The sequence below is a fragment of the Canis lupus genome, chromosome 29 (assembly GCF_003254725.2).
Source record: "Canis lupus dingo isolate Sandy chromosome 29, ASM325472v2, whole genome shotgun sequence".
NCBI classification, from domain to species: domain Eukaryota; kingdom Metazoa; phylum Chordata; class Mammalia; order Carnivora; family Canidae; genus Canis; species Canis lupus.
Genome location: NC_064271.1, coordinates 33,676,663 through 33,696,645, shown reverse-complemented (window position 1 = coordinate 33,696,645; position 19,983 = coordinate 33,676,663). Strand labels below are relative to the sequence as shown.

The window sequence follows — 19,983 nt, the reverse complement described above, 5'->3', positions numbered from 1 at the left end:
ATACCTATCGACTATGAAATCTGATGTGTTCACTCTCATGAAATTTAAAAAAAAAAATGATTGGGTGTTTCAGGATTCTTTGCTATATACATTACAGGAAGAAAGGAAATCCAGGTTGAGTTCCATGACAATTCCTTGGCTGAGAACAGACATCCTGGTAGGACCAATAATCAAATGATAGGTAACAGGACATTTTTAAACAAGAATTCCTGTTGCAGATACATTTGCATAGTTGGCAGACAATCTAGATTTTAGAATCTGGGACAAGAGCAACAAACTTCAGGTACAACTCTGTGGATTGCTTTGTGGATAAATTGTTCCTGCAATAACTTTAATAAATCTGTGAGTCTTATACATCCAACTAGAAGTCCATGAATCATTTACTAAATATGTGGCCAAAGAGTGTTTGACCACAGGGAATCATTAAAGAAAGAATAGCTTCTCTGGTACATGTTTGTTATTCATTCATTCTTCATAATTGTTGAGTTTTCATCGGGTAATAGGCATCATGCTTTTCAATATCTCTCCCTTCTTGAAACTACAATCTAGTGAAGAAACTGACAATAATCAGTTACAAATCAGTAAGGGTGAAGGTGTTTCAGACAATACAGAGAATGGCCTTTTAGGGAATTGAAATAAATTCACTAGGGCAGAAGATTTTGATAGAGGCAAAGTTCTTAAAAAATCACATGCAAATTTTTAAAAACAGATTTGGATTTCTTAAGGGAATAATGGGCAAGTATTAAATATTTATTTATTTTGGGGTATAGGATTAAAGAAATGATCAGATTTTATTATGAAAAGAACCTGAAGTTAAAAGGAAAAATATTTAATCTTTAGTAAGTTATAATATTTGGAACAATGCAAATCTTGGTGAGAGCTAAACCAGTGCTCACTAACTGATAATATGGACAAACTCATAAGAGCTAACTTATCAAGAACACAAACAGGAGATTTTTCAAGGCAAGAGCAAACTGTCACTCTGCCAAAGCCTTCATCATTGCAGATGGCTATAGGAAGTAGTGTTTTGATGTGGGAATTCATCCCATTCTTTGTTTCACTGTTCTCTTAATAGAAATAAATATTTGGAAAGTTTTTCTGACATACTTGTTCTTACTGAATGGGTCAGTGTTCCCATCCTACCCTACTTGCCTACAATATAAAGGAGAAATACATAATTGGGCTTAAGGTCACATAATAGTCGTGCAGTGTTTACCTATGGTATCCTAGAGTCAGAGCCTAATATTGAGCTGCTTGAAAATCTATAACATTGTTTCTATTTATTTATTTCCATAATTTAAGAAAAACAATAATTGTAGTTAAAGAGATTAAATTAGGAGGGGTGGGGTAACTGGATGATGGGCAATCAGGAGGGCACGTGATGTGAGGAGCACTGGATGTTATATGCAACTGAGAAATTACTGAACTCTACATCTAAAACCAATAATACACTAAATGTTAATAATTGAATTTAAATAAAATAAGTTAAAAAGAGATTAAATTACACAGCACTGGGATTTTTTTAAAATAAAATGCCCTATTTAAAATTTCTGCCTGTTATTTTTATTTTCTATTAATTATGTGGTGTCTCATACCATATTAATCATCATGTTAGCCAGAAAAATAAAGACAGTTTGTTACCTTAAAATGTAACATTTGTCTTTATTTCCTTACATTGTATTTTAAAATTTTCAATATATGAATATTGGCGATTATGTGTCTTAGCTGTCCCATAGTCTCCAGAGTTATCCTTTTTGTTTGTTTCTAAACTCAAAGAGTAACACAAATGAGATACTTAAAGGGTTTCACTCACTGTTGGATAAGTGATGGTGGGGATAGTGGTGATGATGATGGTGATAATAATAATGACTCTGGAAGTCAAATTTTCAAGTGCCAAAAATTGAGATTAATTCCATAGCAGTGTGAAAATCACCATAGTCACTAATTTTTCTTTTGGCATATATATTACAAAATAAAGATAGTTTTATCCTCACTTGCCAACTTCATGCTAAAGCTCTCATGGAAAGAACCATAAAATTAAAAATAACTCATTGCTTCTGGAATTGGGCAAACCTAAGTTGTATTACTGGCAGTTATACTAGCTTTCTGTGTCATTTGAACAAATTCTTAATCTCCAAGTCCTTAGATTATTCTGCCATGAAATAAGAAAAACAATAATTGTAGTTAAGGAGGTTAAATGATAGAGCATTTATAAATTTCTTAGCACACAATTGGAATTCAATGCATATTCTTCCCTCTAAATTTGGGGGAAAAGTTAGAGTTACTACAAATTTATTTTATATGTTTCTTATAAGATAATATTAAGCTATAAAAAATTCAACAATTTTTTCAGTAGAACTGTTTTCTTTAATATCAACTTATTATACTTACTTTCCCTAATATTCATCCTCTCTGAAAAAGATATCACTAATTTGATATGGGCTACAAGAAGGAAGGAATGATTAGTTATTTTACATTTTGTTGCAATATATAGTACTATACCTTGAAATTTTTCCAATCTTTCTTTTGTTCCCTTTGCAAATATTCACTTTTGACATCCTCCTATAAGAAAACAAGATTAGATTGATGAAATGAGCTATACTTTTTCAGTTATTTGGTATTCTCTACTGTGATTCAAACTACTAGATTTAAAATCAAGGCAAACCTTGAACATGTATAACTGTGGGCAGCTAGGAAACAATGGCAGAGATGTTGAACAGGCACACAACAAAAAGAGATGGAATAATTTGAGCAAAACATCAGATATGAAGACAGAGTCAGATTTTCAGGACAAACAGGGTTTTGAAATAAAATTCTATTGGTAGCTTATAATGGATAATTATCAAGTACATACATAACTTATATTCATATAAAGTCACACACATACACAGGCTTTCCAGGTATTCTTTATCTTCATAACACTTCCATTTTATAAATTAGAAAACAACTAAGAAACAGAAGGATGAAATTAGAATGGTTCCAAATTTTTAAAATAAAGATTTGCTCAACATGATTTCTGCAGTGCTACATCACATTGAAATTATTATTCCATTTCTTCTGTGTATATGATCATTTTTTTATTGGTGTTCAATTTGCCGACATATAGCATAACACCCAGTGCTCATCCCATCAAGTGCCCTCCTCAGTACCCGTCACCCAGTCACCCCCACCACCCACTCACCTCCCTTTCTACCACCCCTAGTTCGTTTCCCACAGTTAGGAGTCTCTCATGTTCTGTCTCCCTCTCTGATATCTCCTGCTCATTTTCTCTCCTTTCCCCTTTATTCCCTGTCACTATTTTTTATATTCCCGAAATGAATGAGACCATATAATGTTTGTCCTTCTCCAATTGACTTATTTCACTCAGCATAATACCCTCCAGTTCCATCCACGTCGAGGCAAATCGTGGGTATTTGTCGTTTCTAATGGCTGAGGAATATTCCATTGTATACATAGACCACATCTTCTTTATCCATTCATCTTTCGATGGACACCGAGGCTCCTTCCACAGTTTGGCTATTGTGGACATTGCTGCTAGAAACATCGGGGTGCAGGTGTCCCGGCGTTTCACTGCATCTGTATCTTTGGGGTAAATCCCCAGCAGTGCAATTGCTGGGTCGTAGGGCAGATCTAATTTTAACTCTTTGAGGAACCTCCACACAGTTTTCCAGAGTGGCTGCACCAGTTCATTTTTGTTTTTAATTGCTTTTATTATTTATTTATTTATTTATTTATTTATTTATTTATTTATTCTTTTTTTTGCAAACACACGAGGGTTTATTTAATTGCTTTTAATTCAAATTATGAACACAGTGAGTGAATGTAGGTCTACATTTATGTTGAATGTTTATATAAAATGTACCTAAAAATTAAAAACTAGTGACTATTTTAATAACAGTCTATCAATAACAACTATTAAGAGCTATTTTTACTAATAGGAAGATTCTTGTTATCAAATGCAAAAGGATATTTTCACATTTTAGAAGGACATGATTGCTCTTCTATTATATTTTACATAATTTAGAAGGGCACAAACACATGAATAAAAAACAGATTTAAGTAGAAAAAAAAGAGAGCACCACTTAACATTTGAGCTGTTCATATCAAAACCTGTAATAGGGGATCCCCGGGTGGCACAGCGGTTTAGCGCCTGCCTTTGGCCCAGGGCGTGATCCTGGAGACCCGGGATCGAATCACGTCGGGCTCCTGGTGCATGGAGCCTGCTTCTCCCTCTGCCTATGTCTCTGCCTCTCTCTCTTTCTCTGTGTGACTATCATAAATAAATAAATAAAAATTAAAAAAAAATCCTGTAATAGTACCTTGTGGCCTATGTATAGCAAAAAAAAAAAAATTCCAAATGATAATGACTTTCCAAATGATAATGACTTTAGTTTTATACATTATATCACATATAAAAATATTAAAGATAAAATATACAGCAACTTATTTCTCTTCTGGAATATGATATTTCACATAAAATAGTAAGTTTCCAGTTATTCAACATGATGGACAATATGTCACAGTTAATAAAATAATCCAATAAACAATGTAATAGAGAATAAGTCACATTGATTACTCATTTCAGCAAACATGTATGAATGCAACCTACACTTAATATAATTCAAACCTTGGTAATTCAGCTGACACTGACATATATTTTTTGTTACTTTTGCTTTTTACTTTCGTATTCAGATAATAGCAGTTTACTGTGATTCCCCGGTGATAAATGCTGTATAAAACTACTTGTGTTTTTAGTTGAAGATTTATGATAGTTTGGCAATCACTTTTGGAATCATGCCTGTACTGACTCCCAGTGTAAAGCAAACTTTAGGATTAAATGTAGTGGCTATCGCTTTCCTATTATTTCCCTCATACGAGGATAATCTGCTGGAGAACTTCACACTGTAGGATAACTAATGACCCCATTCTCTGTTTGGCAGTCCAAATGAGACATCTTTCAATGAAAACAAAAAAACAGATGTTCAACATTAGCCAATGTCCAGGGTGACACACTAAACATATGCGGGGAGTGGAAACACTAGATCCTCTCCTATGTGTAAGAAATGTTGACCAGTGCATGTAAAGATTTCCTGGTAGCATCGTCTATTTTTTTTTATAAGAGTAGGATTTTGTTCATGTACTAGATAATGATATCCTCCCACATTCCATCTCTACCCTGCTGCCGACACTATTTTTCTTTTGAAATAATAGTAATGATTCATTAGATTTTTAAACTATAATAAGTGTTATTACTTTCATACTATTTCTCTGTAAAATAACACAGTAGAAGACTATAGCACACAAAGATAATTTATCTGCACTATTCAAATAAATTCTTAGTCTCGTTTGCCCAAATTCATGTGGCTTTCTTTATAATTCATTTCTAGTGTACTTAAATGTCATATTCTCAGTGTCTTCTCAGTGAACCTGTCCCCCTTCCAAGTGAATGTCCTTATCCTGTTCAGGCACCAATACCAGTCCTTGGTAGCACCATATGCAGGTACCCTCCTTACCCTGCTAAACTACAAAATCTTGTGCAGAGTTTCTGGAACTTTCTGAGAGAACCTGTACTTAGTTTTCTTATGCTCTTATGCCCTGCATGGGGCAGCCCTCCCAAGCAGCCACCATCTCAAATTACTCAGGGTAACATACTGAGCACTGAACCCTACCCCTTCATCCTTACTCTGAGCATGCTCAGACACTCTGTTTCTACTGTCCCTCTATCTGGATGCCCCCAGCCACCCTCTCAGGCTCCAATGTCCCATGCCACGCAACCCTACTAGGGAGATGTCATCAGGTCCTGCAAAGGCCTCCACATCCTGTTCTGGAGACCACCCTCCCTTGCTGGAACTGCCCCCTATTATGGCTTCAGAACTAAATTGTACAGGAAGAGAAAGAAATGGCAAGAGGAAGCTCTCCTACATATATACTCTCTACCTATACTCCTACATATACACATAATACATATGCTCATATATTTGTGTATGTACATATGCATACATAGGTTATACACAAAATTCAGAATAAGCTAATAGTGAAAAAATCAGCTGACACTATTCACAACTCAGCTATTTGTTTCAGATCTTACATTTTGACACATATCTAATGATTCCATTGTAAGTGCAGGCAAATAACTTAAACGTAACTGTTTAACTTAAAAACTATTTTTTACATATTTGTGATAGTCCTAAATTATTTAAATGACTTGACTATTTAACTGTTTCTTACAATTTGTTTCTAGTCATGAAGAAATTGTTTTATAAATATAAAGTAAAACACATTTTCACAGATCCAAAAAACAAAAAGATATATCCTGAATCACTAGCAAAGTTGAGATGTACTTATGAGACAAGTAAATTAGTTGTTTCCTGAACCAATGATAAAGAAAGCACATTTTGTCTCTCAACACCTGACAGAAAGTATATTTTCCATCTTCTAAATCCTTTTACAATTTAGAATGCATTATTTCATATATGGTCAACATATTATTCTATTCTGTTAGGAATCCATTTCGGGTAATGCTTAATTATTTTTAATTTTCTACTACATTTAGAATTAAATGTATGTATATACACAATAATGATAATAAATATTTAGAATATATACTATAATCTCTTTAACACAGCTTTATTATTAGAAGTTTTTAAATCTAGAATCCCAAATTTTTGTTTTTACAAATTTCTTTAACTTTTTTTTAATCCTTCTCGTTTTATCGCTCTCTCTTATCACTTTTCCCTCAATACCTTTCCCTCTCATCCTTTTTCTAGCAAGGAAATGTATAAAGCCTGATGTCACATTATTTGACACATGTGCAACTGGATTTATTTATTTATTTATTTATTTATTTATTTATTTATTTATTTATAAGATTATTCATTTATTATTCATGAGAGAAAGAGAGAGAGAGAGAGAGAGAGGCAGAGACACAGGCAGAGGGAGAAGCAGGCTCCATGCAGGGAGCCTGACATGGGACTTGATCCCAGGTCTCCAGGATCAGGCCCTGGGCTGAAGGCGGCACTAACGTGCTGAGCCCCCAGGCTGCCCACCACTGGTTTTAATTTAAATTTAAAAATTAAATATTTTTGAAAGTCTAGTATAACCTGGAAATTATTAACTATTATCCAGGTAGCTTTGCACATAGAACTCACTAGTAGAATCATCAGGTGTGCTTACTACTACTGTCATCTGTCCAAGCTACCCTGTCTTTCTTGGTAACCCCAGAGCATGTTGCCTCACTGATAGAATAAGTGAGTTTTATGATTACGTTACTATTATTGTACCTTTATTGCCTATTGCAAATATAATTTAACCTGGGGAGTATCTAAGGTTGATAATCCACTGCCCTCCTTGTATTTATCTGCTACTTTTAATTTCATTTGATTGGTTCCTGGGTTTTTAATTAATTACTTAATTAAATAAATTGTACATTTCCCATTATAGCTCAGAAGCCAAAAATTACATAGATGAATGACACATTTGGTTGTTCTTACTGAAGAACTCTCAGATTATCTAAAGATAAATACCCTTAAAAAAATAAGGGTGGCATAGTCAGTTAAGTGATCAACTCTTGGTTTTGACTCAGGTCGTGATCTCTGGGTTGTGAGATCCACCCCACTTTGGGCCCCCAGCTCATTAAGGAATCTGCCTAAGTTTCTATCTCCTTCTCCTTTTGCCCCTTCTCCTGTGTGGTCTCTGTCTCTCTAAGATAAATAGCTTTAAAAAAATAAAAATAAACAGAGCAAAGTTACACTGAAATAGGTATTTTATATCTTTAGTGATAAGATTGATGATACTTTCTCATAAAGTTCCACGGACACAACCCACAAACTACACTTTATTTCTTGCTCCTGTCATATTCCAATGCAGGTTGGTAGGGATGGGTGATGGTACTGCTTTGCATAGATATTCAGGGACCCAGGCTCTTTCTGTTGTTTCTCAATTCTAGAGGCCTCAGAGTCCTTCTCTGGATCATCTACATCCAGATTCAAACAAGGGAGGGTGGAGAATAAGGTTCATGAGTGGAAGAATATGGAAACTACAAGGAAATCTGAAAAATGCATTCTAGCTGTGTGTTCAGGAAGAAAGTGTAAAGATTTGGTGAGCAGCTAGCTAATTTCTGTCATAACATTATTTTTAGGTCTTTGTCAACTACAAGGATAGTTTATGGTTGATTTCACAAAAAAGCATGGAAAAATAATAGAAAAATCCTAATCAATATAGAGATTTTTAAAGTGACAAATGTCTTTTTTTCTCTGGCAGTTAATATGTTGTAATAGATTTGTTTGTATTTTGCTATAAGGAGTTATTTACATAAGGCATTTCTAGATAGTGTGCATTTTCTCTGATTCTTATTTATTTATTTATTTATTTATTTATTTATTTATTCTCTGATTCTTATTTAAATAACCCATAAGGAACCACTCAATTTCGGTGCTATTAGAAATGGAGACCTATGAGATAATCTGTAGCTGAAGATATTAAAGATTCTATATGTAGGTAACAAATATTACTAACCCCTTTTACTCCTTTCTATTTAAAGTGTCCTAACCATGCACTTAAGCTCTCAAACCTATCGGCTTTACCAAAAAATGCACCTTGGGTAAAAGAAAGAAAATAATTGCTAACTATTGTATATGCAGTCTTTAAAATTCACAATAAAAAAAAAATAAAATAAAATAAAATTCACAATAATTGTTTGGTAAAATTTAATCATGGAAGGATTAGATTATTTATTTATTTATGATTTTATTTTTTTATTATAAATTTATTTTTATTGGTGTTCAATTTGCCAACATATAGACTAACATTCAGTGCTCATCCCGTCAAGTGCTCACCTCAGTGCCCGTCACCCAGTCACCCCCACCCCCCGCCCACCTCCCCTTCCACCGCCCCTAGTTCGTTTCCCAGAGATTTTATTTATTTATTCATGAGAGACACAGAGAGAAGGCAGAGACATAGGCAGAAAGAGAAGCAGGCTCCTTACAGGGAGCCTGATGCAAGACTCGATCCCCAGACTAGGTTCACGCCCTGAACCGAAGGCAGACACTCAGCCACTGAGCCACCCAGGCATCCCAGATTCCTTTTTTTTTTTTTTTTAATTTTTTTTTTTTATTTGTGATAGTCATACAGAGAGAGAGAGAGAGAGAGAGAGAGAGGCAGAGACACAGGCAGAGGGAGAAGCAGGCTCCATGCACTGGGAGCCCGACATGGGATTCGATCCCGGGTCTCCAGGATCACGCCCTGGGCCAAAGGCAGGCGCCAAACGGCTGCGCCACCCAGGGATCCCCAGATTCTTATAATGTAAACATCATATTTATGTTCCAAGAAAGCAACACCACTGAACAGATTAAACCAAGTAACCAAGTAACACCACTGAACAGTTTAAAATAACATAAATAATAATCAAATTATATTCTACTATTTTTGTAATTTTAGAAAGAAATTCATTTAGAATATTGCTAATAAATGAGATTACTTAACGAAGTAAAACAAAATCTGTTGTTTACCAAAAGCAAAACAGCAACTAGCTTTCTAAAGAATTAATCTAACCTGAATCAAAGACATATAACTTTTGACCTGGTATTTGTTAAAACAATATTTAGGAAAAGATTATAAAGCCTTTGAAACAGAACCTTAGACATATTTAAATTATATTTAAAATAAATGTTTAAATTCCATAGTCCTGGAATTTCCTCTATAATTTTCTTGACAAAAGGCATCCCAATCTTATCCTCCACACTTCCAAAAACTGGAGGTTTACTACTTCTCAGATGAACAAGACCCACTGTTGAGTATATAGGTTTTTATAAAAGGCTATCTCATACTGACTTAAAATAAAATTCCTTATGACTTCTCCAACCATTAATCTTTGCTTTATGATCTGAGATAATAAATACATTTATGTTCTACATATTTTTAAATAATGATGAATTCAATGCAATCAATCCCTCTTCTTTTCTCTATTCTGAGCATCTCTCTTTATACCAGTTCTTTAATATTTCCATTTAAATTGTTGGCTTCCTTTTCAGAAGGCCTATGGGTATGCCTAGCCAGAAAAAGATGTCTAAGATGAGAAGCAACACACTTGGCATTTGTGATATCATTTTTAACATAAAAGTATGTAGTAAAAATAACACATTCCAGTAATGAAATCCTTGAACTTCAGATTTCTCTTCGTACTGTTACTTGTATTTATTTTTTTGGAAAAATGATAGTTTTGTTATCTCAGGAAATTTGACATGGTAACCCAACTTCTCAGGAGAAAAATGTGTAGTTCTAGAACAAAATTTTTATTAGGATTTGAATTATCAGAAGTTTCTTTTGATAGTAAAATATGTTACACTAATTTATGCATAAGTATCCTTTTTTACAGTAAAATGGTCAAAGTAATAAGAGATAAAAATCTTTGAGTTGACTTATTCAAGAACTTTGTTATTCTGAGAATTAAATCTACTTAATATTTGAAAATGGGGGGGTGGATTTGGAAAATATTCTTGTAGATTCTGAAAAAAATCTATTTATCAAGTAAATAGTTGTTTGGGGGACCTGGTATTAGATTCCATTATTTTTCAGAAACCAATATATTTAGTTAGTATTTCACTGTTGTGAAGAAAAATAAGTTTATTTGCTTCATTCTATTAGAAACCACAAAAATGAAAATGGAAGAAATGAATATCTATAAACTGCAAAAATAGAGAAAAGTGTAAGATGTCAATATTTACCCTTTAATTTTATATTAATACTTCTGATTTTAAAAATGCCAAGTGTATATCTCCACTCAGAATTATGTCTAGAGGAAAGCTTTCTCAAGTACATAAATGTTCCTGCATAATTTGTACTTAATATCTATTGTTTATGAACATTATGCTGGAGAGAGTATGTAATATTTACATCAGGTAAATATCCAGTAGGATACATCCAATTGGACATGGCTGGAAGACACAAGTATTGACCATTTATCCATACTCAAATTCCAGTGAGGTGAAAGAAAAATACTAAGGTAAAATCAAATGCAGGGGATCCCTGGGTGGCTCAGCAGTTCAGCACCTGCCTTCGGCTCAGGACTCCCGGCCCGGAGTCCTGCGATCGAGTCCCATGTCGGGCTCCCTGCATGGAGACTGCTTCTCCCTCTGCCTGTGTCTCTGCCTCTCTCTCTCTCTCTCTCTGTCTCTCATGAATAAATAAATAAATAAAATCTTTAAAAGAAAATCAAATGCACAGCAATGTTGAAAAAGAGAACCAAATGACCAGTAAGATACTGTATAAAATAGAAAACTCAAGGGGTCTGGCAAAGACAATAGTAATCCCACCTACATAAATGTTAGATATATTTTTTAAAAAAAGAAACAAAAAACTTTCCTACAGAAGAAATATTTATTTGCTTGAGAGACAAGCTAGTTAATGCATATACTAAGTGGCCTCTTTGAATATTTCTTCATCAGAGTGGCTGACTTCAGTGTAAGTCCTCAGAATAAAGTTAAGTAATTCCACAATTAGAATGGTAAATGATGAGGCCAGTGTAGGTTTTGGTCAGAAAAACAGAGTAGTATTATCAGAGCTTTACACACAGGCCTGCTGCTATTAGTCCCATACACATACCCGCTGAAGGAATCAAGAGCCAAGCTGCACATCACTGGTAAACTCAGTAATCTCCCCCGCTGCCCACATGGTCCAACAAAGCTAAGGCTTAAGTAGAATCTGAATCTTGGTTTTGTATAGAGTTCACACTGGGTTGAAGATGAGCATTGCGACTACTTGATGCAGAATCTTATCTACAAATATAGGCATAAGTTCAAAGACCATAATAGATATATTTAATATTATATCACATTCCTGGAAATTACAAAACATATATATATTTATGCATATAAATTTCCTGCATCAGATGAACAGTAAAATAGAAGTGATGATTCACTGGTAAACTGTAAGATTGAATGAGGGTTTTATCTTAATACAGTAAAAAGTACAAAGGAATCAAAATGGAAAAAATGAAAAAGGTTAGAAAAATGAAGAAAAATCTAGGATATTTAGGATTCATTTCACAAGTGCCAGAAGGGATAACAGAGATTAGAGCCTTTTATAATATGAGAGCTTTAGTGTTCAGATGCCACAACTACTTTTCGGAACTCATCTCCTTTTGTTCATCCTTGCTTATTCCATTCCAGCTACTCCGGCCTTCTTTATATTCCTTGCACTTGTTTTCCATGTTTTCAACTCAAATAAGAATTGAACCTTTGGATATGTTTGTTCCCTCTGTCTGGGACACACATCCATAAAATAAATGTTTGACTCATTCCTTAAGATCTCTGCTCAAATGTCAGTATATCCGTAAGGCTTTCCTGTTTATGCTTTATAAGATACTCCTCCAAACTAATCTGGGGCACTTCATCTTGCTCCAGCTCTACCATATTCATTCCTACAATGCTGATTACAGTCAAATTATTTATTTATGCTTTTATTTGCAGTCTCTTTCATCAGACTGCAGGCTCTTGCTCTGTTTTGCCACCTACTCTGACCCTTATATTCAGAGCACTGTCTTGAATCTAGTAGGCACTTAATAAATACTTTTGAATGACTGACTGAATGAATAAATGAATAAGTGGTAGACAACAAAGAAATTTTCTTAAGCTTCTGGAGGAGTTATAGATTCAGGACCAAAAAAAATACAACTTTTACTGGGAAGGGCACATGTTCAGAAATTAATGACCTCAAGAACAAAGGAGAGTCTAGACAGAAACTTAAGAAAAAAGCATAACACAGGGAAAAACAAGGTTGACTCCAGACCATTTATCTGCAACAATGAACAATGAAGCAATAAAATAATCTTGAACCCATGGTAATTTACTCAACTAAACTATTGTTCAAATGTGAGTTGGGAATAAGATATTGGTACAGAAAAACATAAAAAAAACAAAGATGTTTTTAAAAATCAAATTGAGAAAAAGGTATATTGAAAGACTTAAGAGGAAATTTAAACAAAAATAAATATTAACATTGGAAATGTGATCTTGAAATACTTAAATAAGCAATTATTGACTAATAGAGGCAGAATTTCACAAATTACTAACGTTTGTGGATATAATTTTCCAGATGAATTAAAAAGAACATTAGATGAAATGGAAGGTAAAACAACATACTAACATATTTTATTCAGATCATATCTGTTTGTATTTCCAAATTCATTTTAATTGGAAAATGGAAGCATGTATCTAAATCATTGGGTAACATACTTACTGTGATTTTCATATATGGATTTTTAGTAGATTTTGGATAAAGTTAGTAGTATCTCTAGTCAAGAATACTAAAGACGATATATAAAGAAGACTTTTCAACTTCAAATTATTTCAAATCCCATTCTTTTACAATATTCTTTCTAATGAAAGGGACTAAACATTTGTTGAACCATGTTTGGTCAGATATGCTATTTATTTTCTTTCTTTAATAGAATAAATATATACATGCATCATATTGTAAAGATTTTGAAAGCACAAAATTATCTGAAATACAAATAAAAATTCTTATCTTCTCACTTCCTTCAGCCACATTTCCCACCTTATAGATAACCACTGACAGACATTAACCTTGACAAGTTCTAGGAACATGCAACTTGGAATTTTTTTTTTCAACTTGGAATTTTAATAGCAAGAACACAGGTCTACAAAGATATCCTGTCAAATATAAGTGCATTACTTGAGCTAGGGCATTCAGTTCACTTGCAAGAATTTTCTGGTTTATCCTTTGACAATTCTAAATACAAAAATCAATTAAATTTTTAAAATTTAGAAACAGCATTCTACCATTTGTAACAGTCTCTATAAAATATAAAATATATATTTATAATATAACAGATGTATCAGATATGTTCAGCTCATGCTAACACTTAAACAGAAGTTAAGGTAGAAATAGGGAGACACTGCTTTTGCACTTAAGCAGCTTATATTTTAGTAGAACAGAGAAGTAATTTTAAATGATCGATAATTGAAATTAAGTGATGTGCAAGGTCCAGACACAATATGGAATAAAGAAGGGAGACAAGAATCTTCCCAGTTGGTGTGCAGCATTGGAAAAGGCTTCAGAGAGGAAGTTTCCCATGGAGAGAATTTGAAATTTGAACTTACTTACCAGGTTTGTAAGAGAATACAACATAGGAAAAGGCACAGAGGTGTGAAATATGATGGTTCTTTTAGGAAGTTTAAAGAAATTTGGCATTGGTGGAGCATAAAGAAAAGAAGAGTAAATGGCAGGAGAGGACCCTGGAGAGGTCAGCAAGGGCTGAATCATGGATGGGCTTATGTTAGCTGAGTCACTTGGACTCTAACCTATAAGCCATGGATGGTATGAATGAATGAGTTTTAAATTGGGGGACATTAATAAGAGGTTGTGTTATCCAAATGTATCTATGTCTTTCTAAATCATCTATTATTATTGAATGATTGTGATCTGTGAGCAATATTATACAAAATTCCTGAGTGTTCATCTGTCATTGCTGGAAAGGTCCTGAGAGCAAAGTTCACAAAAGAGTCTGGATTATGTATTGTCAAATAAGGAAATTCTGGTCTTAGAGGGAAGGTCATTAATTTTAGAAACGTATCAAGTTTGTTAAATAATACAGAAAATCATTAGGAAAAGGTGATTTGGCCTGGGTTCCCCAATACATTTCATTTGTTTCAATCTTTATGGTAAACTATGGAAATATTAATTCACTACATATTTTTGTTTTCAATCAATCACTTAAAGATGTTTATTTATCTACCTTAAAGAATAAGTGCTATTGTGGAATGTCTGAAATTAAAAAAATATTCCTCTTAGTTTAAAAATGTACAAGCTTGTTGGGGATGAAGGGTGTAAACATTATAAATATTAAATAATGTAAGAAGGTATCATATAAAAGAAGATATCAAATAAAAGAAGGTATCACAAGGTAAGTAACAGCTTTATTGCTAACTCAATTTCTTTATTGCTAACGAAATAAGCACTATCCACTTGTGACTGCCTTAGAAATTCTTGTTTTCTTCAATTCTAAGATTTATCATCAATTTTGTCAAGTGGATAAGGTCTAGATAAGTAGTCAATTACCAAAAATATAGCCATAATTACAATATTGGATCTAGGATAAGGCACATGAATGAATGCCACAAGATAATAAGCAGAAGAGTATATGATTCATAAAAATGGATAAAACTGAGTATCTTCATTGAAGTAGTAAAAGTAATTGCAAATATGAGTTGACATGGAATATAATGGTATTTGTACATGAATCAAACCTCATTCAACAGAGAATTTAAATTGCAATTTAACATTCAGTGAGTTTACATGGTGGTCCCAGAGCCCTGCTAGCTTTTAAAGAGAATGATGAAAACCGAATAATATTCACCTTACATAATTTGAATGTGTGATGGACTATCTTGAATGTATTGTGCCCCAAGGAACCATTTGTTACCCTAGGTCTGCCTAAGTCCACTAAATTTCAAATTCAATAAATTCAGGACTAAGTTGAAAAGCTAGTGAGGCTTAGATTATCAAGACTATTTTGTCAAACTTTAATAAAAGATGAGATATTGAATGCCTTAGTAGTCAATAGTCATCAGAGCAATGATGGGGAATTGGCATGCACACTATTTCACACTTAAGTGAGTTGATGTGAATTTTTTTTTTTTTTACTGGCTTTATTTTAAATGGTGTAGGAATTAAGTTCCAGATTTGTTTTGGTTATCTACAAATTTTCTATGGATGGTATTTTATAGACAAAAGAATTTCAAAGATGTCAGTACAGATTTTAAGTTAAGACTATCCTGAAACCATTCAATAAAATTTGATAAAAACAAACATTTACACATATTTGACTGTACTAGCACATAAGCAGTAAAGAAAGAAGCTAAAAGGAAATCAAGCTTGTCAATTGCACACGGTTAACATATTAAAAAGAATTCACAAAGATAATATATCCTAACCTAGATTAAATAAAACAGAATAGTGCCATATTTAAATAAAAGTGTGGATTAATAATGTTTTGCTTACAATCTCTAGAGTATTAAATTTAAGCATGAAAGATGGCATTTCTAAAAAAGAAAGAAAGAAAGAAAGAAAGAAAGAAAGAAAGAAAGAAAGAAAGAAAGAAAGAAAGAAAAGAAAGATGGCATTTCTAAAATAGATTACTCAAGGTACAGTCTATAGAATGAGTAGGAGCATGGGCACTGGAGCAGATAGCATGGGTTCAATTTCCAGTCATGGGCCTTATGAGCCTGAAGACCTTGGGAAGTTTATTCAACTTCCTTGTGCCTCAATTTCCTTATCTCAAAAACAGAGATGATAATAGCAGCTACCTCATAAAATTGTTGTAAGACTTTAAGTCATTTAATGTAAAACATAGAGTAAATGTTCTGGGTCAATTATTATTGCTACTCAACTATAGTAATTTAAAATTAAAGAGAATGAAAAATCAAAAAGATGTCTCTAGTATCATTTGGAAAAGGAAGCTCGGCTATTATTTTTTCTTTCTTTTTTTTTTTTTAAGATTTTATTTATTTATTCATGATAGCCACACAGAGAGAGACAGAGAGGCAGAGACACAGGCAGAGGGAGAAGCAGGCTCCATGCAGGGAGCCCGACGTGGGATTCGATCCCGGGTCTCCAGGATCGCGCCCCGGGCCAAAGGCAGGCGCCAAACCGCTGTGCCACCCAGGGATCCCTTATTTTTTCTTTCTTAAAATGAATGAAGCAGTATATTACATGAGTACTTTGACATTATTCATTTCTGTCATTAAAGATGAGGCACATGTATGATTTATCTCTTTAGAAAAAAGGTTAAGGCTTGTGATAACCACAGATTATCTAGTTTTATCATATTTAGACCTGTAGGGAAATTAACTATAATAATTCACTCCATATTTAGCTATGTTTTTATAATATCTGATTATAATAAAACAGAGCTTGAGTGAGAATTGAGTGAGTTAGCAAATTCAGATTTGCTTTATATTAATGGTTAGAAGTATAACAGAATTATACGTTGAACATACCATGTTGGTTCTTCTATTAACGCTAAATTTCATTATTTTTCAGATTGGCGTACATTATTACCCATAAATGTCACATGGACCCTAGTATGTATTTATCCATGTTGAAATGTTAAGCATTGTGTGTAATCTTGAAGTGTAAAAGTATAAACCTTTTGGAAAATACTATATATCTATATCTACATTTATACCCAAATCTATATCTATGTTTGTTTATAAAATATAATCAACCTTTTTTTAGTTTACTTTTTCAATACCTTATTGTCTAATATATAACTGTTTAAGCTGAGTTCCTCCATACACCAACCTTCAGCATTTTCAGAAATTAATAACTCCTTTATTGGGGGCTACATTGGAAAAGAAAACAGAAAAAAACTCGACAGTTCATGTACCTGTTCAGACGGGTTCATGGAAGTACTTTGCTGCTTTGCTCTGTGTTTTATTGTTATTATTTATAGCTTTGCTATCACTACTCACAAAAGATCATATGTCTCTCAAAGCTATGATTAGGGCAGCCCTGGTGGCCCAATGGTTTGGCGCCACCTTCAGCCCAGGGCCACCCGGGATTGAGTCCCACGTAGGACTCCCTGCATGGAGGCTGTTTCCCCTTTGCCTGTATCTCTGCCTCCTCTCCCTGTCTCTCTGTCTCCTATGAATAAATAAATAAAATCTTTAAAAAAAATAAAAGCAATGATTAAAAAGCACTGGGGGTCTCCTTTCTCTTACATTTTAGAGATGCTGAGTGGTTTCTAGCTTAGTGTAAAATAGTCCTGATTATTTTGTAATTGATGTTAATATGAGTAATAAAAACAATGGTTGAGAATCTATATTAGAAAGTAGGGACTTTGGTAATATACTTGTGTTTTTGGCTGCAAAATATAAGCAGGCTATTGTACTTTATGAAAACAGCAGATTTTGCACTGTCTCTGTACACATTGGCTAAGCAACACTGAGATAGTCCAGATGTAATAGATGCATGAATCGCACTGAGCTGATCTTTATCCTGGAGGAAATCCCAGAATATTCTGGCCAAATAAAGGTGAAAGAAAGCACTTAGACTTACATCATGTACAACTTTAAGTCCGGAAGCAATAAATGAATAGCTTGTTTTGTTTATTTGAGTTTGAGATTTTTAAGACAGCACCCATTGCGAAATGCCACAGGGCATATGTATCATGAAAAATAAACAAAATGCAAAGAGCTAAAAGTCATTTTTAATTAACCTATCAATTACAAAAAGCTCAACTGAACAGATGTCCCTTGCTTTGTGCCCAGAAGTTCAATGAACTGGAGCTCTGTCAGGTCAACAGGAAAAAAAGTTCAACAGACTCTAAAGACTCTTAGTAGGAGCGCTCTTGTTGATTTCACCCTTTGGGATTGTATATATAGATAGATATCCCTCTAAAAATATCAAAGGCCAATGTCATATGAAGGTTTACTGATGATATTTGAATTTTATCACTGGGGAACTACATTTTTATTGCATCATTCAATATATATGTGTGGAAGTCACTGAACTGTGCATACCTGGGATATATAACCAATATCAAACTCTTCCTTTACTCATATCCTCACTCTATTTTGCACATGAGAAATTTTTATGAAATACGGACTGTATACCTTCCTACATAAAAATCTTAGTGGAATCTTAGTGATGGTAGGAAAAGATCTGGCTATATAAAAATCAAGTCACTCACAAAATATGACACCAAGTAACTTCTCAGACTCCTGTAAGTATGCATTAGAATTTCTCTATCTCAACCTTATGTTTTCCTTACTAATGATTCATATGGTCCTCAAAATACAGACTTCCTACCATCTATATCTGGAAAACTCTGTTGGTTCTTCAAAGCTTAGATAAGATGTTTCATATAGAAGCATTCCATCTATGCTTCATAATTTCTACCTTCAAAATTAACTGTTCCTTTCCCTTGTCTTATTGTTTTCAATAAGAAAGTATTCTAGCCCTACTATGATGCCTTAAGAAAGTCATAGGCTGATTGGATTGATATACAAATCTGTGGGTAGGCTGTTCAATTTACTAAAGCAATCAATGAAACAGGCTCTTTCTATCTTTTTGCTAAAACACCTGTTTCTGTGCATGATGATAACAAAATGGCCACTTCTTTCCTCATAGCCTGTATTCCAGGCTAGAAGAATGAGAAAGGTCAAAAAACATGTTGCTGATGAGATGTAGTCTGTTTCCTTATAAATGAAGCCATCTGTAGAGAACCCTTCTAAATATTTAATCAGATGACATAAACAGTCCAGGTACAATACAGTTTGAGAAGAGAAATATTTTTTTAAATTTAAGAATCTAAAGTAGAGAACATAGAAGACATCAGTATAGTATGTAAATGACTCCATAATGTTCCTCCAACTGTCATAAAACTACATCAATTTTGCTATTATAGGTATTAACAGAATTTAGTTATGTTCAACTCTGCAATTCTGAGTTGCTTGTAGGAAAGGACTATAACTTTAATAATCTTATCCTTCATGCCAGGAACCATTTTTAGACTATATTTGTAGAACAGATAGCTCCAGGAAGAAGATACTTTTGATAGAACTCCAGACTTTGAAATAAGACACCAAAGGTCTATACATGAGCAGAAGGGCAACCTGAAAATAGACCAATCATAATTAAATCAAGGTAATCTTCCCATAATCTTCCTGCTAACTAGAAAAAAAAAAATTCTCTCTGGAAGAAAATAACCTCGTTCTGAGCCTCTATAATTTTGTCAAACTGTTTTTCAAAGAGATTTTATCATAATTCATTCCTACCAACAATGTATGAGAGTTCCAATAGTTTTACATCCTAGCCAACCCTTGGTACTATCAATTTTTAAAATTTATTACATATGTAGTGATATTTCATTATAGTTTTATTATTTATTATATTGAAGACTAATTATATTGAGCTATTTTCATCTGCTTTTTGACTACTTAAATGTCATGTTTTGTGAAGTCC

The 19,983-nt window shown here is 33.5% G+C and overlaps 1 protein-coding gene across 16 annotated transcripts in view; it reads right to left on the bottom strand.

Annotated features, from left to right (window-relative positions):
- CNBD1 (cyclic nucleotide binding domain containing 1) overlaps window positions 1-19,983 on the bottom strand; it is a 539,688-nt gene that overhangs the window by 66,164 nt on the left and 453,541 nt on the right. For 15 of the 16 annotated variants that reach the window (XM_025433554.3, XM_025433558.3, XM_025433559.3 and 12 more), the window contains one exon: window positions 2,503-2,562. In XM_025433554.3, the coding sequence (XP_025289339.3) occupies window positions 2,503-2,562 (60 nt within the window). Of the gene's footprint in view, window positions 1-2,502; window positions 2,563-11,598; window positions 11,772-19,983 lie in introns of those variants that run through there. The other variant, XR_003130387.3, reaches the window with a different exon arrangement.